This window comes from Grammomys surdaster, unplaced genomic scaffold (genome assembly GCF_004785775.1).
Source record: "Grammomys surdaster isolate TR1022 unplaced genomic scaffold, NIH_TR_1.0 131, whole genome shotgun sequence".
Lineage (NCBI taxonomy): Eukaryota > Metazoa > Chordata > Mammalia > Rodentia > Muridae > Grammomys > Grammomys surdaster.
Genome location: NW_021604589.1, coordinates 2,295,245 through 2,318,757, shown reverse-complemented (window position 1 = coordinate 2,318,757; position 23,513 = coordinate 2,295,245). Strand labels below are relative to the sequence as shown.

Here is a 23,513-nt window from a genome sequence, read left to right as displayed (position 1 = left end):
TCCCGTCCTCAAGAGCAGCTGCAAGGGCTGAGGTAGGGAACGGAGTGAGGGCAGGAAGAGAGAGGCCACTTATGTTGGATAAGCTGTCCCTGTCATGGTGCTATATGCTGAAATGAGTGGGCTCCCAGAAGGAGAGAAACATAGCCTCTTTCCCTTGCACAACATGCTGAAGGGAATTCCTTAATGTGGCGTAAGAGCCCTGAGGCTTTGTAACCCAGGTGGAGGTCAGCTGCCCTGTGGACACCTCAGCTGACTAGAGTAAAGAGAAACTAGAGCAAAGTAAAAAAACAAGTCAAGTAAAGAAAAAAACAACCTAATTGGGCAAAGGTACAGCTCCTTAGGCAGGCTACCAGATGCTGAGCTGCAAAAGAGGAGTCTAAGTAGGAGGTGGGGGAGACATGTTTACTAGACCAGACTGAAATAAGAGTTTAAAGAATGGACACTGTGTGCAGAGAAATACACACACACACACACACACACACACACAGAGAGAGAGAGAGAGAGCGAGAGAGAGAGAGAGAGAGAGAGAGAGACAGAGAGAGACAGAGAGAGACAGAAAGACAGACAGACAGACAGAGAGACAGAGACAGAGAGACAGAGACAGAGAAACAGAGAGACAGAGAGAGACAGAGAAACAGAGACACAGAGACAGAGACACAGAGACAGAGACAGAGACACAGAAAGACCAGACAAAGACAGAAATAGACAGAGACAGAGTGTCTCCTCTTGATGGGCTTTATAGCCTTACTTCATGGGTCATTTGTGTGGGTCCTTATTTGGATAGGTAAGAAAGAGATAAGTGTGGGTAGCTCACTATCTTGTTGAGAAGCGAGTCACTTTGTTTTTTGAATTGTGTTTGTTTGTTGTGTGTATGTAAGTAGAGGTCAGGGGACAACTTTCAGAATCTGCTATCTCTTTCAACCACCACATGGGACCCTCCCCCAAAGGTTCTAATTTAGCTAAGCAGGTTTGCCTACAAACATGTTTACCAGCTGAGCCATCTTGCAGGTATCAGGAAGCAAGATTTCTAACAGCCTTTCTCCTCCTTTAGACATTTGAGGTTCTGCACCAGGGTTCATTAGGAGTTAGGCTCTTACTGGTTTGTAAGGTTATCACAAGTCACTGAGGCAGGCTCCAAGCAGTTAGGGTTCCATTGTTAAGAGTGTGGGGGGTTTGCTTTTCTCCTCAGCCTTTTTGTCTCTCCAGGCTGTAGATGACCAGCCTTTCAGTACAAAACAGGCACTTAGAGATCTGTGTTTGATAGAGAGGCCTGATCGGGGGAGGGAGAAGGGCTGAAGGATAAGAACACGCCTGTTTTCAGGTTTAGAAGGCCAGAGGAGAAAGCTGTGCCTCTGAGTGGGTTGGCATTTCTTCCCAGCCTCAGTAATGAGTGATGCCCGCTGCCCTAAGGAATTGCTGTTCTGAACAGATTCACTCAAAATGACTCACCGGCTTGAACAAAGCTGTGCAAAATTTCCTGCCTTCTATTCAGAGGGCATCATCAGCCCACCTGTGTCTCTTAAATTAAGATTTCCAGAGCTCCGGCCTCAAGCCTCCTAACAGGGTTTTTACATCCAGCACCTTTCAGCAGCACAGAAAAGCAGCTGCTTTGCTCGTCCTCTCTTGTAAAATCATGGTCCAAACGTACAAGGGATTTTGTCCACATGATGTTTCAAGGCTATTTCAGGGCCCTCAATCACAGTACCGGAAATGGCATATTTGTCCTTGCAGATAAATAAACTGAATAATTATAGTGTTGTGGGCAGCATTTTACAAGACAAAAAATCTGGATTGCAGTTTTACACGTTGATTTTTATTTCTTGTCTGTCTCCCTCCTTGTTTTTCTTTTCTTTTTTCCTGAGCAATAAATTATATGTAGGGGAATACTACCTTTTGGGGCTTGTCTTGGGCTATGAGATTTGACAAATGCATGCAGCTGCCATGACCTAGTATGTCACACAGTCCTGTAACTACTGTGACTAACAAGATACACATTGCCAATACCACAAAAAGCTCCTTTCTGCCTGCTTTCCTTCCTCTTGTCTTTTCTGTTTACTCCTTCCTTTCTTTTTTCCCTCCCTTCTTCCTTCCTTTTCCCCTCCCTTCTTTCTTTTCCTTACTTCAGTCCCCAAAGTGCTGAATCTATGGGCGTGCCCCACGGTGTCTAGCCTTTCTGTTTGTTTGTTTGTTTTGCTTTGCTGTTTTAGCACTGTGGATGGAACCCAGAGTCTCAGGCAAGCTAAGCAAGCACTTTATCACTGAGCCACATCTCCAGGCCACTGGCTTTGATATCATAGTGTTTTTAAAATATATACTAATTTTACATAGTGATAGATTTCATGAAGATGTCCTTATACGAGCATGTCTGTCATGTACTTTTGACTTTTATTTTTTTTTGCTTCCCCACATTGTTTCCCTTTTTTCCTATTGACAGTCTCTTTTTTACTTTGGTGTCGTCTTTTATCGATGATGATGATGATGATGAGTCTCATACTGTAGCTCAGTCCAGAAATCATTATGTTGCCCAGGCTGGCCTTGAGCTCACTGTGATCTCCAGCCTCCTAAGCATTGGTATTACAGCCTTGAGCCATGAGTCCCTGTGCTGGGGACCTTGCTGCCTGCTTCTAATTATTCTCTTCCTTAATCCCAGCTCCTTGTTTCTGGTTTTTGTTGTTGCTGTTTTTCTCTCCATGATGTCATTGGAGAGGATGTAGCCTGATATGGCCTATTTCACCCACTACTCAGAATTCATTCACATTGTGGCATTTCTTGATTGTTTGTCCTATATTATTGCCAAGTAGCATTTACTGTATGGCTATACCACAGTTTGCTTATATATTCTGTAATGGAAGACACCAGCTTTTGCCAGTCACGAATAAGGCCAATATAAATGGCCAAGGCAGAGTTCTGTGTGCATTATAAGATTGTATTGCCTTGGAAAAATCCCCAGAAGTCAGATTTACTGAGTTGTGTGTTAAATGTAAGTTTGACATCATAAGAAACCACCACAGAGTGTTCCCCATGACATTTCAGAGCCTAGAGCCAAGGATGACAGTTCTGGCTCCTCCTTATCCTGACTCTAGCACTTCATAGTATCAGATTTTGTTGCATAAAATTGGAACAGTCTTTAAAAACTATTTTATTATATGTGTCTGTGTCATAGTGTCTGCCAGTGAACTACATGTGTGCAGGACCCCATGGATATCAGAAGACATATCCCTTGGAATTGGAGTTACTGTGGATGTTATTGTCCCTGTGGGTGTTGGGGGCTAAGTCCTCTGCAAGAGCAGTAAGTGCTCTTAACTGCTAAGGTGCCTCTAGCCCCTGTTTTGATCTTTCTAATAGTTGCATAGTAGTATCTCATTATGGTCTGAACTTGCCTAGTCAAAGGACTAACAATGTTGGCTGTGTTTTAATGTGCTTATTCACCACCTGTATATCTTATTTGGTGAAGCACTTGTTCAAACATTTTGTCTATTTGTCTTCTTTATTTTTCTCCAGACAGTGTCTTGCCCCATATAGGCTAGGCTGGTCTTAAACTCATGCTGATTCTCCTGTATTAGCCTCTTGAGTTCTAGGGCTACACATCTAGGTCTATGGCCATTTTCATTGAATTGTTTGTCTTTTTACTTTACAGTTTTCACTTTACACACACACACACACACACACAATTGGAAGTGAAGTAGTAATCCTTAGCATCAAGGAAATATGGGAGAGCAGTTTTTTCCTGTTTTCTGTGATGTGAGCTAGTGAAGAATTAGGACAACTGCAGTGGCAGCCACTGCTGTCTGCTTGATCCAGTTCTCCCTCCTTTCTGCTCTCTTTAGATTGGGGGTAGGAAAGCTCCTTTTGCAGTGCCATTTAAAATAGTGGTGGCAGCAATGCTACCTTCCTGAAGTTGAATAGCAAATCTGGAACCGTTTGTATTCTCTGGGCCAGAGAAGAGAAATCCCAAGCTTATTCTCAGTGGTTATTAAGCTGTCTCCTCCAGGTTAACAGTGGAATACTGCTCCTATCACTTATGCTTAGAGCCTTGCATTTCCTAACAAGGCTTTTGATTTTTGAAAGAGTGATGGGAGCCTGAAGTCTGGGTGGATGCACCATTGATGCTGGGAGGATTCAGTCTCCATGGTAGAAATCCATATGTATGTCATAAATCCAGAGATGCCTGGAATACATTTTAGAAATATTATGGGCCAATTATTTTACACATCCTACAGGATGTGGGTAAGTTGTGAAATCTATGTATGACACACTGGGTGGCTGGTTAATAAGACACTGTTTGCTAGGAAATAGTTCCACAGAGAAATCATCTGTGGTGTGTCTCTGGCTCTGTTCTCTCCCCCCCTGAGTTCATAGGCACATCTAGTAACCTGTCAAAACAGGGACAAGCATTGTGAGTGTGAGGACAGGTTTGAGATAGCTTTATAAACACTTATCTCATCCGATATTTCCAGAAGTCTATGACCTGTTTCAATTGCAACCCATGGAGCCATTTTACAGATGAGCAATCAGAGGTTCTTGGTGTTTCATGGTCCGCATAAAGTCAGGTAAGAGGCAAATTTGGACTGGGATCACCTGTCTTTTAGTGTCTTTTGTACTTCAACACTTCTTCCTCTCTCTCTCTCTCTCTCTCTCTCTCTCTCTCTCTCTCTCTCTCTGTATATGTGTGTTCACCTTTTGGATTTAGCATACCTGAGCACCCTCAGGGGAATGCTCAGGACCATAGGTGGTGCCATGTAGAAAGACAGGCAGCAATGCTGAAAAGCTATATTTTTAGCTAATGCTTGGGTGAGAATTTTTTTAAGTGAATAAAAATAAAGTCTCCTGAAGATCTGCGCTATCACTACCTGTGGCTCTGGGTGACTAGGGACACTGAATAGAAATTCAGAAGTGCATGGTGATGGCGAAGGGTAAGGCTGTTGCTATTGTAAAAACATCTAGGACATCACTAATTTGTTGGGTGATATGAGAGAAAATATTTCATCTGCCTGGGCCTCTGAGTAGATAATTTCTCAAGCTCATACATAATTAACATTGTACAATTCCTTGCTTGGGTTTGTAGAACAGATGGGAAAAATCCTAGAGCAGGCGTCAGGTAAGAGATTAGCTATTTAGCTTGCAGAATTCTGCCTTGGATGTACGGACCTCACCTGTCTAGTTTAAGGACTGATAAGTTTCTCAGTTCCCATTAATGAAAGGAGAGGACTGACAAACTGAATTAGTGAAGGCAATAGCCCTTCTAGGAATTTTTAATTATGCACTTAGCTCTTTATTGGCCCTTTAAAAGTGGCATGGCTAGTGTGTTGCTGAAGAGTAAAGAAACTTGGTACATGTAGGAGAGCCAATATGCTGTTAAACACAGTAGCCTGATAGCAGTGGTCCTTAATTGGCCACATAGAATAATTACGATAGCAGTGGTACATAAAATTGGCTACATAAAATAATTTCTTAGGTACTGGAAGGACTTTATGAAGATGTAGGGATTAAATCTAGTATCTTGCTCACGCAACCGAATCACTGAGCTGTGCTGGGAGATCTCTTTTTCCTCTTCCCAGACAGGGGGGGGTCCCAAAATCTCTCAGTCTGGCCTTGAACTCGCGATTGTGCTGCCTCAGCCTCCCTTTCTGGCTAGGATTACAAGCCTGCACCACCAGGCCCAGCTGGACTTAAAAAAAAAATCTTGGTAAAGTAAGCGGACCTGGCAGCTTACGTCACAACCAGCTGAAGGCGCGACGCGCTGGTTGCTATGGAGGCCGTCCTATTGACCCCGCCTCCGGCTCTCGTGTGGCTATCCACTCCGCATTGACCACCAACCAGCCTGGCAGCAGCCTGCACTCAACCTCAGGAAAGCTGATGGCTGAGTGGGAGGGATCCGGGTTACCATGAGCTTCGGGTCTGGTGGGTTCTGAGGCACATAAGAACAAGAGCCTCACCCATCATACGCTGGGAATTCACTGCTCCGAAGCGCAGTCACCTGCTGAACTGAAAGGTACTGAAATCGGACCGCGGCAGAGGGCCACCTGTCTATCGATCAGCCGCGGAAGAGAGACAGCCTGACCTAAAGCGCCGCTTGGAGAGGAACCGGAGGGGAGCTCCGGGCCGCCACAGCCACCTCAGCAGCTGCGAGCCGCCATCGCCTTGGGCCTCCACCCGTCACTACCATGGCCGAGGAAGAGTCTGCCTCTACATCTTACACAGAAGATGATTTCTACTGTCCGATATGCCAAGAAGTCTTCAAAACGCCAGTTCGCATCGCGGCGTGTCAACACGTTTTTTGCAGAAAATGTTTCCTTACTGCAATGAAGGAGAGCCGGATCCACTGCCCGCTGTGCCGTGGGAATGTGACTAGGAGAGAACGAGCTTGTCCAGAGAGGGCTCTAGACCTCGAAACCATCATGAGAAGTTTTCCTGGTAATTGCCGATGCTGTTCCCAACGTGTTGAACTCATTCGCATGAGGCAGCACTACAAAACTTGCGAAAAGTACCAAGATGAGTTTGGAGTTTCTATACCTGCTTCAGGATTCCAACTGTCTCCAGACACCGTGGGCAACAGTGACAACCAGGCACCAGCCGCAGAGAATGCCGAGGCTTTTCAAGAGGATGACAACGTGAGCCCACCTGATCAGCCCACTTTCGATTGTCCTCTGTGTGAAGAAGTGAGCATGACCAGACAACATTTGCTGGATCATTGCAACCGCAGCCACCGAGGTCATGTTGTTCCAGTCATTTGTCCCATTTGTCTATCTCTTCCGTGGGGTGACCCTACTCAACTTACCAGAAATTTTGTTGCCCATCTTAATCAGAGGCATCAGTTTGATTATGGAGATTTTGTGAATCTTCAGCTGGATGAGGAAACCCAGTATCAAATTGCCATCGAGGAGTCCTTCCATGTCAACATCTAGAGAGACTTTCCTCAGGTCTATAATTGCTCCTAAGGGACAATTTACACAAAATTATCCTTTCAATAACTTGATGTTTTAAATAAAAGTAATCAATCTGACCTTTTAGTTTTTTTTTATTATTAAAAATCGAAGGCGCGTTACCTTAAAACTTAGTCCCGTGGACAAAAAGACCGGGGAAGGGGGAGGAGGGAGAAGGAGTTGGGAGGGATGGGGGAGAAGAAAGGAGGGTGGGTCAGGAGCAGGAACGGGGAGGAGCAGGAGAAGTGATGGAGTGTGGGGAGGTGATGGGAGAGAAGAGGAACACAGAAGGAGGGGGAGAGACAGCAAGGAGGGAGGGGAATGGAAAAGAGGAAGGGGGTAAGGGAAGGGAGATGGGAGGAGGAGCAGGGAAGGAGGGAGGTAATTGGAAAAGGAGTGGGAAGGGTGGGGGAGAATAGAGATGGGAGGAGGGGTGGGAGAGGGAGGAGGAAGAAGAATGGGGAAGGGGAGGGGGAAGGATGAGAGAGAACAGAGATGGGAGGAGGGTGGGCCATGGAGGAGGAAGAGGGATGAATGGGAAATGGAAGGGATGGAGAAGAGAAATGGGAGGAGGGGTGGGAGAGGGAGGAGGAAGAGCGATGAATGGGAAATGGAAGGGATGGGGGAGAAGAGAAATGGGAGGAGGGATGGGAGAGGGAGGAGGGAGAGGGATGAATGGGAAATGGAAGGGATGGGAAAGAAGAGAAATGGGAGGAGGGGTGGGAGAGGGAGGAGGGAGAGGGATGAATGGGAAATGGAAGGGATGGGAGAGAAGAGAAATGGGAGGAGGGGTGGGAGAGGGAGGAGGGAGAAGAATGGGGAAGGGGAGGGAGGAGGGATGGGAGAGAACAGATGGGAAGAGGGGTGGGACAAGGAGGAGTGGATGAATGGGAAATGTGGGAATTGGAAGGGATGGAGGAGAAAGGGGAGGAGGAGTGGGACAAGGAGGAGAGGGATGAATGAGAAATGGAAGGAATGGGAGAGGACAGAAATGGGAGGAGGGGCGGGACAAGGAGGAGTGGGTAAATGGGAAATGTGGGGAATGGAAGGGATGGAGGAGAAGAGAAGGGGAGGAGGGGCGGGACAAGGAGGAGGGGGATGAATGGAAGGGATGGAGGAGAAGAGAGATGGGAGGAGGGGTGGGACAGGGAGGAGGGAGAGGACAGAATGGGAAAGGGGAGAGGAAAGGGGTGTGAGAGAATAGAGGTGGCAGGAGGGGTGGAACAAGGGGGAGGGAGAAGGATAAATGGGAAAGAGAAGGAGGAGGGATGAGAGAGAGTAGAGATGGGAGGAGGGGTGGGAGAGCGAGGAGGGAGGGGATGAGTGGGAAAGGGGAGGAGGAGGGATTGAGAAGAACAGGGAAGGTGGGAGGGGGCAGGGAGATGTGGAAATGAATGGAAAAGGGGTGGGGGATGGGAGTGAGACGGAAGGAGGAGAAAGGAAGAGGGGTAAGGGGACAGAGAAGGAACTGGGGAGAGATGTGGGAAGAAGGGGAGGGGTGACAGAGGAAGATAGTGGATGTATGGACGGGAGGTACAGTGATATCTAAAATGAAAATGACAAGGGGAATTTTTTTCTAAGTTAATTTAAAAAGCTAAAAAAAAAAACACCAAGAAAAGAGGGGCAACAAACTGAAAACTTCACAAACCCACCTGTGAGGACTAAGTAGCTGACAGCCCCTGTAACACTTGTCCTTACAACTAATTACCTCTTCAGTCTGTCTTCTAATAAGGTTGATTTGAAAAAGAAAGGTCTTTGGTGAAAAAAAGAGAAAAGAAAAAAAAATGAGCCAGAATCACTCTGTGAGAGAGTCAGAGGGTTAACCATTCGTTACCTCTGCTCCCTTCCTCTGTCTGAGCTGGGCACAGGGACAACACTGAGCTATTTAGTGAACTTAATGTGCTTCCTCTATAGGAGGCTGGTCTTGAATTTATCCTTCTACCTCCACTTCCCAAGCACTGGGATTACAGGTATGCACTGCTATTGGCATTTTATGCAGTGTTGGGAATGAAATTAGGGCTTTGTGCAGGCTAGACAAGCATCTACCAACTGAGCCACACCTCCAGCCCTGAACTCCATAATGTTTTCTTTTTTAAAAAAGAATTATCCTTTCACAATTTCATTAGATAGATACAATGTATTTTGGTCATATTCTTCCCCATTATCCTTTTTCATTAAATGTTTTCTTCCCCAAAAGTTGTTTTACTGTTTCCTTGTCTCTTTCATTTGTGGTCCACTGCATTTAACTAAAGTTTCCTTTCTGAGCAGAGCTGGAGGATATTTTCCTTCAGCAGTGACAACTTTCTCAGTCACTAGCTACCACTGACGAAAGAGCTGAGTGGGGACATTGTTGGCCGACCCTGGTTGACATTGCTGATCTTTCATATAGTAATGGGCCTACATGGCATAAAAGGTTCTAGAGCAGTGGTTCCTAACCGTCCTAATGCTGCAACCCTTTAGTACAGTTCCTTGTGTTGTAGTGACCTCCCCCATCCAGAAAATTATTCTCATTGTTACTTCATACTTTGCTACTGTTATTAGAAATAATGTAAATAGGTGACATGCTACCTCTGTGAAGGCCTCCTTTGACACCCCCTCCCCCACAAAGAGGTAGCCATCCACAAGTTGAGAAGCACTGTTCAACAGGCACTTTACAAAAGGAGAGTAGCTATTGCATGAACCAGAGTTCAGATGGTGACATGGGCTCAGGAGATCCATGGTCATGGGATAGGGTTATGGTTGATATCCCTGACACAGCACTGCTGGGTCTTAAAACCTTGTAACTGGGAAGATACCAGTTCTATCTGCAGGCTACATAAATAGGGACTCAAGACACAGAGCAGAAATTTTGTTTAAAAAAAAAAAGGTGAACATAGGACCTAAGAAACTTCAAATTTGTCTAGAAAAACTTCCTAGGAGTTATGTGAACCAGGGATTCTATACTGCATTTGGATGTAAACACCTTTGTTAGAGTTGCTATTGTGTCTGTGGCTGGAGCAGGGGTAGGAGGTGAGAAACACCATGGGCAACATAGGGCAGGATTGCCAGGAGGTGGCACAGCAGCAAGCTCATGGTTGTTTTGAGACTTGAGACAGTTTGCAGGTTACTCAGGATAGGCAAGCTGCAGCCAGTTTCCCTTCTTGGCTACTTTGAGTATCTCATACCCAAGCAAAGGACCAAGTGGGGGACTTTCCTGGGAAAGGAGTTAGTTCCTTAAGAGAGGAACATGAGCAACACAGCAATTAGTAGGCCCCTGATTACAGATTCCACTACCATATTAGGTTAAAACCCAGCCCGTAATTCCCTGGAGTTTAGTCACAGTCAGAATACTGCCTGACCCTTTCAAATTGCCCGAGGCCAGTCACCTGACTGTAGGGCTTCATGAGCAGCAGAGCCTCTGGCTGAACCTGGTCAGAATGAGACTCCTTGGGCAGTTCTTGGTAGACTTTTGTTAAAGTCAGTCAATGCTTCTTTGGGGTTACTTTTAGGGACTTGGGAGGATCCCCCTTGCCATATTTAGTTTTTCCTCCACCAGTTGTGCCATCTGAAGAGATGGAGTCTTTTTGTGTGGTTTTCCTTGGCGGCAAAGGAGATTTTCCCCCCTTTAATTACTCCCTTCTTTGTAGAATGCACTCTAGTGAGAATCCAGCCTCTGGCATCATCATGACCTTTCTTTTTCATCCCTTACCTTGTCATTGGCTTTGTCCTCTTAATTTTTGTTGCTAAACATGCAGATGAATAGTTTTCCTTTTTTTAAAATCAGATTTTTAGTTTTGACTTTTGTAAAAACATTTAGAGCAAGCTTAGAAAAAAAACCCACAAATGGACCTTTAAATAAGTCAGGGCTTTGATAAGACTCAGTTTTTAAATAGTTAAAAGCCTTATAAACTTTGTAGAAAACATTAGTTAAACTATGATGTGTTAAAACATATAATCTTTATCATTTTAAATTTATTTTTATTTTGTATCTTTGTATCTTTTTTGACCACTTCACACATTTATATATTCAATTTTGGTCATTTTTACCCTTTCCATAATCCTCTTTCAACTTCTGCCTCCTCCCCTTGAAACCCTTCTTCTTACCTCAAATAGGCCACCTCCTATTTAGATGTTTTCTTTGCATACTGAGTTTAATTATGGTTGCTTGCATGAGTGTAAGTGTGTGTGGGGGGCCTTCCTTATTGCCACATAGGTAACTTATAATTCCCTCCCCCATGACCTATTAACTACCCGCACGGTCCTTCAGTGAGCAGAATGATATCATTAGCTCTTCCCCTAAAACTGAAAAAATGGTGCTGGGCCAAGTCTTGTGCAGGAAACCACAGTGGCAGTGAGTCCCTGAGTGCAAGTGTCCAGTGTGCTACACCCTCCCCAAGCTCTGCCTCATACGCTCTTTTTATTCATTCATCTCAGTGTTCCTTGAGTCTGAAAGGAGGTGATTTGGAGTCTCTGCACAAGCCACTGTCTGCTGCAAAAAAGAAGCTCTTCCAACGAAGACCAAGAGCAGTCCTAGTCTCTGAGAACACCTGTGTTGGGGTTCCAAGCCTTGATGCCCTTCAACACTTTCTTTTTTAAGGTCATTTTTATATAATGTCACCAAGAGCAGATGGATAACTTAAGAAAGCCTTGCTGTTAAACAAAGGACCAGATTCTAGTTTTACATCAATGTATCCTGCTTTGACTTTAGGAAATGTAATTGCTGTTAATTATCATACAAATACCAGCTTTTAAGTTGTATCTTCCACAGATCTTTTATGATCTACTCAGACTTTCTGAAATGTACTTAAGGTTCCTAGTTTTGTCTTCATATTTCTTCTTTCCATTTTGGCCAGCCATTTTATCTTAAGACAAATTCTTATTGTACCATATAAAATTCCTTATCCAATACATAAATAAATTAGTAAACAAATAAATAAAAATCCAAACACTGTTTTCATTTTGACTGTCTGTTATAGAGCACTGTTCTCCAGTCATGAAATGGTCACTGCCCTACTTGAGCCCCCAGAAGCAGTTGTTACCCACACAGGAGCTGCACAAGTCTGAGCCCATTACCACTCACATGGAGGGATGAAAAGGCCTCATTCCTTTCCCAAAGAATTATAGGCAGTTAACAGTCTCTGGGTGGGGGCCCTTACTAGTCTCCACCCCTCTCTGAGCATATAGAGGCAATTATCAATTGTTAAGGAAGAAAGAGACTTTTTTTTTTTACCCCTGTGGAGTGGCCACTTGTAAGTTGCTCCATTCCTGTAATAACCCCTCACTCGCTCCTATATGTAACCCTAATTAAACTCATTGGTTCACCAACATAAACTTGGGTGGAATTGTTCCCTTTGGCCTGTCACTAGTGAGATTCCTGGAGTGAATAGATGTTTTGCCTCAAGAAAAGGTCCTCATGACACTTAGCACCCAATGTGGGGCAGGGCAGAATCAAGGATGACTTTGAGGAAGACCATTTATTTACTCGCATTGTCTTCACTGTGAGGGATGAGACATTCAGTTGATGCTAAGCAAGGATGAAGTGTGTTCAGGATCAGTCTCCATAGTGCTACCTTTTCCCATGCTGCACAGAATGGCATGCCCTCTTGCTTCAGTGGCAGTTATGTCGTCCTTGGTGTGGGGGAAAAAGCACACAACCAAGGCTGCTCCTTCTGAAGGTGGGAACACCAAGCCCATCTTCTTCTAAGTGGTATGGGAGCAATAAGCCTTCCTATTTGCAATCCACCAGAAGGCCATGAGGGTACCATCAAAATGGCTGATGGATTGGAGACTGCACTCCAGCCCGTGAAAATAGCACGGCAGGGTGGCATCTTAAGCAGTCTGTGCTGTTAGTCACATGGTCCTTGCTCAGTGCAGGAAAAAGGCAAGAAAGGCCAAGCTGTTTGCCTAGAGAGAATGTGTTTGCACAGAGGAGAAATAACAGAGAAAAAAGAACATGCAGGTGCTATCCTCTGCAATAGCATCTGAACTGACAGGAAAAAGGGATAAAAAAAAATAATAAAGAGAATGAGGTAGACACACCAGCTTGCCATGTTCTTCCAGCTGGCAGGAGGATGGAGGATAAAGGAAAGGGGAAAAGAGTGTCAAATTAGATCTGTGCTAAACTGTCTTTCCTGGGATCTCTCCTCCCATGCCCCTTGGAACCTATGGAAAGTATTGGACATTGCGGAGGAAGAGAATTAGACATGGTAGTTGTGACTTTTACGACTGACCTTTAACACTAAAGGGAAAAAAACATCCTATAGCAAACAAACGGAGACCTCAGTAATGTTTCAGCACAGGAAGCTATGACAGTCAAAGAATCCTTGGCCTCTGAACTGTTTGAACTGGGAAAGAACTTTCCACAACAAATGAGTGAGCTCCTCACACCCTGTCTCGTGATGGGACATAGGGTGGGGGACAGATGAGATCAATTTGAGTGCTGTGGAAGTGGAAAAAACTGAGAAATAGAAGTGCCCATGCTTCCTTAAGACAAAGGCTGTATAACCTGAGACAATCAGAGGGAGATCAATATGAAAAACTAGCTCATAGGATCCATTCGGAGCACTTTGCTTGTCACTGGTGGAGGGTCTCATAAATAGCAGGGACTGGCAGACAATGGAAGAAGGACAGGCATTACTGAGGAAATTTGTCATGAGAGAGATGCTGTTGGATGTCCAGTTCCCAAACTCGGTAGCACAATTTTCACAGGACAATTAAGATCGAAGTTAATTCAGCAGGGATTCAGAGACTGACTGAGGCTTTTAGTGGCTTTGTTGAGACCAATAGTGGTGTCTTACTTTGGTTTCTGTCATTTAAACACTAGGTCTCTGTTGGGAGCCGCCACGAGAGCTGACAAAGTCCGCCATCGCTAGGTGGCGCTGTCGCCCGTAATTCTTCCTAGTACCAAGTAAACTGCGCATGTGCCATGGTTAGCCCGCCAAAGCTAAGCCCATCCCACGGCGTTTGGCGCGCTACGAGTAAGCAGCCAATCAGGGGGTGAATACCCCGCTCTGGGGTATATAGGCAGTGCTTTCCCACGCCTTCTTCGTCTTCTACCACCATTTTGGTTTATGGGAATAAACGTGTTTCTACGGAAGGATTCTAGTGTATGTGTGTGTGCGTGTGTGTATGTTTTTTGCCGGCGAGACCATTACGCGCGCGCCCCGCACAGGTCTCAAAGCAGCTTGAGGAGAAGAAAGGGTTTATTTGGCTTACAGATGCTAATCAAAGTCCAACATCGGGGGAAGTCAGGGCTGGATCTCAAGGAAGAGCAGAGAAGCAAGAACCATGAAGCAATGCAGCTCACTGGCTTGCTCTCTAGGCTCAGGGTATCTTTCTTATACTTGCCAGGACCACCTGCCCAGAGGTAGCACTACCCACAGTGAGCTGGACCTTTCCACATCAATCAAGAAAACGAACCATGGACTACAGGCCAATCTGATAAAGACATTTTCTTAATTGGAGTCCTCTCTTCCCAGATAACTCTAGTTTGTTTCAAGTTGACAAAGAAAACAAAACTAAAAACAAAATTAACTGGTACAGGTGGGTCCTGATCTCCACAAGTTAATAAGAACCCTGGTGGAGCTCAATGATTCAGACTGACATAAAAATTGGTATCAGAAAGTGCTAAAGGGACTGAAGAAAGGATGATGCATAGAAAAGGCAGTCAAGGGAGCCGACGTAGGTCGCAGAAAAACAAATGAGGCAGGATTTGTGTAGAGCTGGAGTTTTTATAAGGGAAAAGATTGACAGAAAGACAAATTCAGCACTTATAAGTGTCTTGAAGGCTTTAACCACCCCCCCCCCGCAAAGGCTTGTGAAGTTATAAATCACAGAGCTGTGCAGGTGAACAGACTAAGCTTGTCCCAAAGGTGGGCAGATATCACCCCCAGAGCTAGCTATGTGCATGTCTTTCCTGCAGGAAAGTAAACTGGAGTTCTCCAAGCAGCTACATAAAAATCAACGGAAAGGCAACAGCTAGCTGCAACTTGGACCCCAGGATCCTGTGCAGGCACAGCAGGTGAGAAAAGGACCCCCTTAGCCTGAGGTTGGTCCAGAGCAGGGAGACATCTATGTCACCTCTCCCAAGGCTGCAGGAACAGCAACACATGCAAGAGCTGGAGAAAGGGGTGGGATGTTGTAGAATGCTGAGCATGCAGTGACTATTGTCTGCTTGAACTCTTAATATTTGCAATTACCCACATGATAGCCATGTAAGACTGAGCCATTAATGTCTCACTACGGAGAGGAGAGATGCTCGTGAGGCCTTGCTCATTCCCAAGGATATATAGGCAGCTAATGTTTGCTAAGAGAAAGGGGTTAAGGAGATACCACCTTTCCCTGAGGGTCTATTAGCATTTAACGGTTGCTGGAAACAAAACAGACATTTTCTTCAGTAGTGTGGTCACCTATGTGCTGCCCATGTCCCCAGAATTGGTCTCTCACTCCTGCTCCTATAAGTAACTCTTTTAAGTAAAATTATTGGCTTACCAAGCTAGACTTGAGTGGACTGGTTGCTTCAGTTTGTCATCAGTACCCTAGCTAGATTGAACAGACCCTTGTTTGTCTTCACAGAGAAAGTTCAGACAATACCCTCCTTATCTAAAATGTATGTCATGCTTAAATCTTTTACATTGCTCCTTTTCCTCATATACTGTTTTTGTTGTTATTTTCTTTATTTCCTTCTATAATGTCATGAGACAGAGCAACAGAACAAACATATTTATTAACTTATTGAAAAGAAGTGCAATTTAATTTGTGATGTAAGGTAAAAATCTGAGATAACCTGTCCACAATACATTGTTAAACTATAAAGTCCTTGTCTGTTTGCAGGTCCTAGGTAGACTTTATCAGTGGTTGGATTTTTGAAAATGTTTTGTTTTTTACACATTTTTGTCTTGGTTTAAGATGAGCCCCAGACTTAGAGAATATCACATTCCAGCAAAAACTAGCCAAGATAACAAAGTTCCCGGTGACCTTGGGCAGCAAACCATCTTGTATAAGCAAGAAAAAGCATGACAGAAAAGAATACACAGAGAGTCGAAAAAAAGCTCTATTTCCAAACCTGTATGCAATTGCAGTTTGGGATGCCAAAGGCATCTTCTCCATGAAAAACTAGTATATATAGCAAACAGATCCTTTTCTCTGAGGGACTAAGGGACAGAGATTTGGACAGGACAGAAGACTTGCTGCAGGGAATAGGAATGGTGGGCTGGACCCAGAGCACTGGTTTTCAGCACAGGTCAAACATGTGGATATAGCTAGATAATGCCAAAGTCCCCATTTATGACTCTACAAAGGGAAATGATGGAGAGAGAGAGAGAGAGAGAGAGAGAGAGAGAGAGAGAGAGAGAGAGGTGACTTTTAACTAATTCCCTATACAAAGGTCTTAAGCTCTAGTGCCTTATGGAAAGACTATATCTGGGTAGGGAGGAGGACCTGTTGGGTGGATGGGTGGAGGTCTGGAGATGAAGAGGAAGGAGGAGAAGAAAATATCAAAGACAGGGAGGTGGGGGTAGAATTGCCAGGTGGAAGGGCAGCTGGTGGTAGAGAAGCCTGAAGGCTGAGCAGGGCCTCAAATGACTACAAAGGGGTCATCAAGGATGTTACTGGGGCCTGTAAGGACAACGGCAGAGCATAGCCACATGTAATCATCTCCCTCACAGCTAAGGGTCTGAGGATCAAATTTAGACCCAGTTTTGAGACTCTATCCCACTGATGAAATTAGATGAGGGAAGACGACAAGACTTTAGTATTACTAGAGGTGCGATATTCCCCCAAGAGATGTCCTTAGAGGATAGATCTTCCGTGTTGTCAGATGTGAGACTGATTCAAACGAGATGTTCCTTAGACTGGGGCATCCCCTGACAATAAAGATTCTCCTGACTGACTGGCTTCAGTTTCATTCGGGGAACCAAATCTACCTGGTTAGCCAAGTCTGACAGACCTTAAAGGGATACTCCCAACTGGAAGTGGCCACAAGTCACTTGTGAGAGGAAAGAGAGGTGGAGGGTGAAAGCAGGACTCATTACCTCAGGAAAAGCATAATCCTGGTTACTTACCATTTAGTCAGATCATCAGTTTAACTAGAAGAGGAAATGGCACCACCAGCAATGTTGCCAACTTCCTCCTCCTCCAGAGGGTAGGGCTGGAGTGTCAAATGCTGGGGCTAAAGAGGGGAGTGAGTGAGAAGAAGAAAGGGAGTCCTCACAATGTGTGGATATTGAGCCTCACTGAACTAAGTCTGCCAATTGTGGCATATGTCAAGAGAGAAGCAAGTCCCAGGAAGAAGCAAGGTAGTCCCTTACCCTTACTATAGCAGGCTGCTCTTCCTTTTCCTGTGGCCTTCAGATCTCACTGTACTGTAGCCGTGGCCAGCATCCATCAAGCTGCTTGGCTTGGAATTTAATTCAACTTTGGGGCTCACAAAGGAGGGCTTTCCAATGTCTGCTGCATGACTTCCTGTGCCCTCATTAGCTCTTAGCTGCTCCCTCATTCCCCTACCCTCTCTCCAGATCTGAGCATGTTTCACATTCTCTGATAAGATTTCCCACTGAGGCAGGGAATATTAAGGGGACATGGGAAGAAGATGCCTCTCACCCCAGAATTTGTCTGCGAATTAGAAACTTAAACATGGTGGATAAAATCAACATTGTTTACAGAGCGATGCTCTCTCCAAAACGAAGGCTGAAATAAGTAAACTATGCTTACTTCAGGCTACAATGTTTGTTGCCTTGAGTTTAAACTTATTAGAACTCCTCCCTCCTCCCTACAATCTAAACAATGCATCCCATAAAACCACCCTACAATTTCATTTCAAAAAGAAAAATAATATTTTTGTTGGTGCTGCTTTTTTAGGCAGACTGTTATCATGTAAGTCTTCGCTTGCTTGGTAGTCACTACTTAGATCAGGTTGGCTTTAAACTTGGGTGTGATCCTTTTGCCTGTGTCTCCCAACTGCCAGGATTATAGGCGTGCACCCTACAGAAAGTTCTTAAAGACAAAGGAAAAGAGAGCCAGGGTGGTAGCATTTAGCAGTCCTTTGTCCCTGTACTTGGGGGGGAGGGGTAGGTGGATCTCTTTGAGTTTGTAGGCTAGCCTGTTTTAAATAAAAAATTTCAAGCCTGTTAGGTGTATATACTGAGACCCTGCAGATAGGGGCAGAGATTAAGTGAACCATCTTGCATTAAAAAAAAAGAGAAAGAGATTTATTTCTATTTATGTGTATTGGTGCCCTTGGAGGCCAGGTGGGGAGTTACAGACAGTTGTGAGCTGCCTGCTGTGAGTGCTGGAAGAGCAGCAAGGTCTCTCAACTGCTAAGCCATCTCTCTGGTATTTTTGTACTTAATTTTTGCATAATCTTTGATCCTTGTAAATTACAATCCTTTGAACAATGTCACTTTAGAAAGCTATTGAATTTTATATTGACATTATGAAGACACCCAAGAATCTGTTTCGCCTTCATTTCCATCTATGCTTAAGTCTGAACTACAGACTATCTCTTGTCTGACTTATTCTGAGCCATCCTGCCATGCTTGTGATAACTGACAGAGGGTCAAGCATACTTTTCCTAATGTGAAACAATTATGGGTCGATCATTTGATGCAGGTTAGAATTTCGGAACTGTAGTAATGAGGACACTGTGGTCAGAAAATTCTTTTGGGGGGGCAAATACAAAAGGTTGCTATCTGAAGACTGTGTGGGGAACTCAATTACAGGGAAGAGACTGGTGGACGAGACAGGTATTATAACAGTATGCGTAAGGTGTTAGGGAGGAGCATGGCCCATCCAGGAAGCTAAATATAGTGCATAGTGGCAGGACGGTGGATAGCAAATGAGCCCATTATGTGGCTATGGGGACTGCACTCAAATACCTAGGCTGTGAATAAGTATTTAAGTGCTTGGGACTTATAGGTAATCTATATACAGTTCTTCACCTTGGTTTGTTTTCTAGACACATGAATGTGTCCCACCATTCTCTGGCACTTATTTTTGTTTTTTCTCATTTCAACACCTCTGCACTTGGGGTGCATTTTGCAGCATTCCCCCACCCCCCACAAGCAGTGCTTTGAAGTTGATGAAACAACTCTATTGTTAAACAAGGACACACCATACTTTCATTCCTGCGATTTTTTTTTTAAATCTCAGTTCACTTGTAACATTTTTACAGCTTTTCTCAGTCTAAGCTGGTTCTCACAGCCAGGGGTCACGTGCTTTTACTCCTTTGTGTGTAGACCTTGACTCCCAGGAGGTCCTGTGAGGCTGACAAGAAAGTTGCTTTGGCCTGCTCTAAGCCTGTGCAGAAGGGAGAAGATGAGCATTTGAGGGAATAAAAACTCACGTGGTAATTATTTCTAATTTAGTCTTCAAATCCTAGCCCTTAAAATGTCTACATGGGTCTAGGAAGATGGAAGGTTCAGCAGGTAAGAGCACTGGACACTCTTCCAGAGGAACTGGGTTTGATTTCAATGTGGTGGCTCACAAAGGTCTGGAACTCCATTCCAAGGAGTCTGATGCCATCTTCTAGCCCTGAGGGAACTGTACACATGTAGTGCACAGACATACATGGAGGCAAAACACTCACACACGTAAATAAATTGGGATAAAAACACAAGGAGCACTATCTGCTCCTTTAGAAGACCAAGTTCACCTCCCAGCATTCACATCAGGAAGCTCAAGCCACCTGTAACTCCAGCTCCCAGGGATCTAATCCCCTATTCTGGCCCCCCATGGACACCTATGAATATGTGGCATACACTCACATAGATACACACATAAACACATAAGTAAGAATGAAAAAAAATCTTTAAAACAATCCATGTATTCAACCAGCACTTCAGCACTTATTATGATAGACTAAGGCTTGGCAAACTTTTCTAAAAACCAAAAGTGTCCAGTACCTCCAAAATAATATAAGTTTATATTAATATGTGTGTGTGTGTCTAGAGTCATTGCACAAAATAAGTTTCATTATGTTTACGTACACGTGTATTATGTACTTTGATCATATTCATCCCCAATTCTGTCTCTTATTTCCCCTTCTCCTGGTTCCTTTCCTTTTCTTAAATAATCTCCAGGGTAGACTGGAAAGATTGCTCAGGGGTTAGAGCACTGGCTATTCTTGCAGAAGACCTGAGTTTGGTTCCCAGCATCCACATGGTGGCTCATAATTGCCTGAAACTCCAACTCCAGGAGCTCCAATGCCCCTTTCTGACCTCCGAAGGCACCAGGCACACCTCTAGTACATAGACATATATGCAGGCAAAAAATTAATACACATAAAATAAATATAAAATTTAAAAATATATTCTATTGGTGTGTGTGTGTGTGTGTGTGTGTGTGTGTGAGAGAGAGAGAGAGAGAGAGACAGAGAGAGAGAGAGAGGCTATTCAATCTGAATTCTGCACATGCACAAGGCAAAGCATATAACATTTGTTTTCTGTGTTATTTATGTTAATATCATTCTCTCCAACTCCCTTGAAACATAGTCATGTCCATTTATGTATATATAGTCTATGCAAAGCCCCAAATATTTACTTTTGGAGTTTTCTAGGACCAGTTTATTCTTTGGGAGAACCAAGAAAGGCCCATTATTAAATGAACAATGAAAGAATATAAGTGATTCCATAAAAGAAAATTGTTGTATTTTGATATCAAAAAGTACACGCCCAATCTATGAGAGCAAGGATGTTGTATGTCTTTGTCTCTGCAGAGACAGAAGTTCTTACAGTTTTGCATCCGCAAAGGGGAGAAGAATGTCTTCAATTACACGCTGTAGAATGAGCTAGACTTACTGAAAGGATTTGGAGGATGGCCTGCCAGGCATAGCTTCTATCATGGTCCAGGAGTGTAGGGCTACAACTGCATGGGGTGAAGGAGTGGAGGGAAGACTTCCTGGTGCCTTGTCTTCCACTGTGTGTACTCTCTTTCATTTCCCAGCCATCTTTGCAGTTCCACTGAGACTGGGAAGCACATAAAGACCCCCTGCAAGCATTGCAAGCATCAATCAGAGCACACATCTTAAAGTGACATTGTTATCCAGCCTGGCAGCACATGCCTTTGATTCCAGGATTGGAAGGCAGAAACAGGTGAATCTCAGTTAGGCCACCCTGGTTAATATAGTGAGTTCCAGGCCAGACAAGAGAAAAAGAAAAGGGCTATAGTGTTTGATGACTTGAACTCTGCACTGAACTGTCAACTCTCATAAAGTGTGCTTGGATGGTTCTTTCTAGCTGATTCCGTAGCATTGCCTAATGTAAGCCCATTGCAAATACACGGAGTTGAAAACGAGTTGAAAACATGAATTGTGATCAACAGGATGTGAGCAGTGATGGACTTTGATTTCCAGGAAGTCCTGTGGGGCTGACAAGTAATGTGTGTTTGGCTTTCTCTAAACCTGCATGGAAGGCAAAAGATGAGCACAAAAATGGAGGATGCCACTTCTAGGCCTGGCCATAAAGGCCCCTGGGTTCCATACTCTACTTTGTATTCTGTTACAGGAGCCCTGAAAGTCATTTTTTTGTTGTAGTTGTTTGTTCCTTTTTGTTCTTTTTGTTTTAGATAATCTCATGTGTCTTAGGCTTGCCTGGAATTCACTCTGTAGCCAAGGATGGCCTTGAACTTCTGATCCACTGTACAGTACTGATATTACAGCCATGGGACACCACACCTGATTTATTCAGTGCTAGAGTTCAAACCATGGGCGTTGTCAGCAAGCACTCTTCTAACTCTTGTAACTGCATATGAAGACTATAGTAGAAATCTCCCCTCTGCGTCTTCCTACCTGTTGCCACCAATGTAGTTGAAATATCTTGATTTATGACTTTCTTTGTTCTAACTATAAAACCTTCAAAAAACCATGATCACATTGGGGCAAAGTGTTTGAGACAACTTGAATGTATTTTCTGGGGCCACAGTCGTGTTTGGTTCTAGAATAAACTCTTTTACTCCTTTTCAGATGATAGCTGTGATTTTGATTGATACAGGACAGAAGCACGATTTAACTAGTTCCTGAGAAAGGAGCTACAGGATACCAAACATTTATCTGGAAAATGACAGATTTAGATATTTTTCCAAGAATGACTTTCCTTTTAGAGACAGGGTCTTACTATACAGCTACGGCTGGCATAGAGATCCACCTGCTTGTACTCCTCAAGTGCTGGGATTAAAGGGGTGAAACATCCACCTACTTGACCAATAATGACTGTTTTTGATGGCCTTTTAAAGCAAGGCATTTTGATAAAAGGAGGCGTAGTCAGCGGGGTTAGGTCACATGACCATGGGAGACCCTTGTCTTTCCTCCCAAGGTGTAAAATTCAATGCTTTCTCTTTCTAGCAAGAGAGAAAGGCTTCCAAGTGCTACACATTCCAGCTTAATCCCGTGACATCTGAATCTCTCTTTCTCCCTATCTTTTCATTTTTAGATTTCGGAGTTTTGGCAGGAACAAGTGCATTGAGATTCTAGGTTGTAAAGGATGGGATCTCTGAGGAGGAAGAGACAGGAAATTCCATTTCCTTCACAACGTGGTGGCTTGAGAATGCTTCTTAGAGCTACTTTAACAGCAGCCACTTGAAATTAACCACGATTTTTATCCTTGCCCCTCTTTGGAAAGATTTCTTTTTCAGAAACTTAAGCCAATGGCTTCCAAACTGTCATTCACAATTTACAGAGGGACAGAAAGTAGAATAGTTGTCAGCAAGCAGCATAATTATGTGCCAGGAAATGGCACTGCAAATGGTCTAGCCTGGCAAGCATGCCGTGGCTCCTTTTCTATCTTTTTGCTTCAGGCAGAAGCAGAGCGGTAGTATTGGCTGATCTTTCTGCAACTCACAGTGCACATTACTGAGGAATGTTTGGCCTGAAGATTCAACTAGATTAGAAACGTATTTTCTCAATAGCAAAGCAGTGATAAAGCAAGAACACAGAAAGAAGATGTTCATGTTATTCTGAGTTGTGTTTGTTTTCTGCCGTGCTATGATATACTATATTATGTAATTATGTAATAGTAGGTTGCATATTGTGCTATCAGATGTATCTAACTCCGTGGATTTTCTTGGCTTGTTTTTTTTAATTCTCTTTTTGAGAACACACAATACTGAACTGAGCAAACAACTGGGATTCTGCAGTGTGCTGTGCCACTGAACTTTGGTGTTCAGTAGGCTGATGCATGAGATACATTCCCAGCTTACAATATTTTCAGCTTACAGTTGACTTATCTGGAAATAGCCATGTCATAAGTTGAGGATCAGCTATAATTATGCTAATATTTAATGTTTTAATTATTATATAATCTACTGTGTTTTAGAGACTGAACTGACAGCTTACAGCTGTATCTAATTTAACCTCTACCACCATTGTGTGTATTATGCTCTCTATTCTACCATAAAAGCAACAAAGATAAGAAGGGCTATTTAGTTTGTGTGGGTTCACATAACTAGTACTTAGCCAAATCAGGGATTTGGATGAGGTTCTTCTGGCTTCAGAGCCTACTCTTCTCCATATGCTAGATTGCTTGCTCAAGTATGTATTATGTGTGTGTGTGTGTGTGTGTGTGTGTGTATGTATGTATGTATGTATGTATGTATGTATGTATGTATATCTTTTGAGATAGG

At 43.8% G+C, this 23,513-nt stretch overlaps 1 protein-coding gene across 4 annotated transcripts; it reads left to right on the top strand.

Annotated features, from left to right (window-relative positions):
• The first annotated feature begins 5,933 nt into the window (after positions 1 to 5,933).
• LOC114616737 (E3 ubiquitin-protein ligase RNF138-like) lies at positions 5,934 to 6,997 on the top strand. 4 transcript variants are annotated; one of them, XM_028762176.1, is made up of 3 exons: positions 6,165 to 6,566; positions 6,630 to 6,732; positions 6,829 to 6,905. In XM_028762176.1, exons 1-3 carry the CDS (start codon positions 6,165 to 6,167, stop codon positions 6,903 to 6,905), a joined length of 582 nt encoding a protein of 193 aa, XP_028618009.1. The 4 variants fall into 4 exon arrangements, with proteins under 4 accessions (XP_028618007.1, XP_028618009.1, XP_028618010.1 ...); XM_028762177.1 differs by having other exon boundaries at positions 6,165 to 6,288; positions 6,574 to 6,905; XM_028762175.1 differs by having other exon boundaries at positions 6,165 to 6,732.
• The last annotated feature ends 16,516 nt before the right edge of the window (positions 6,998 to 23,513 follow it).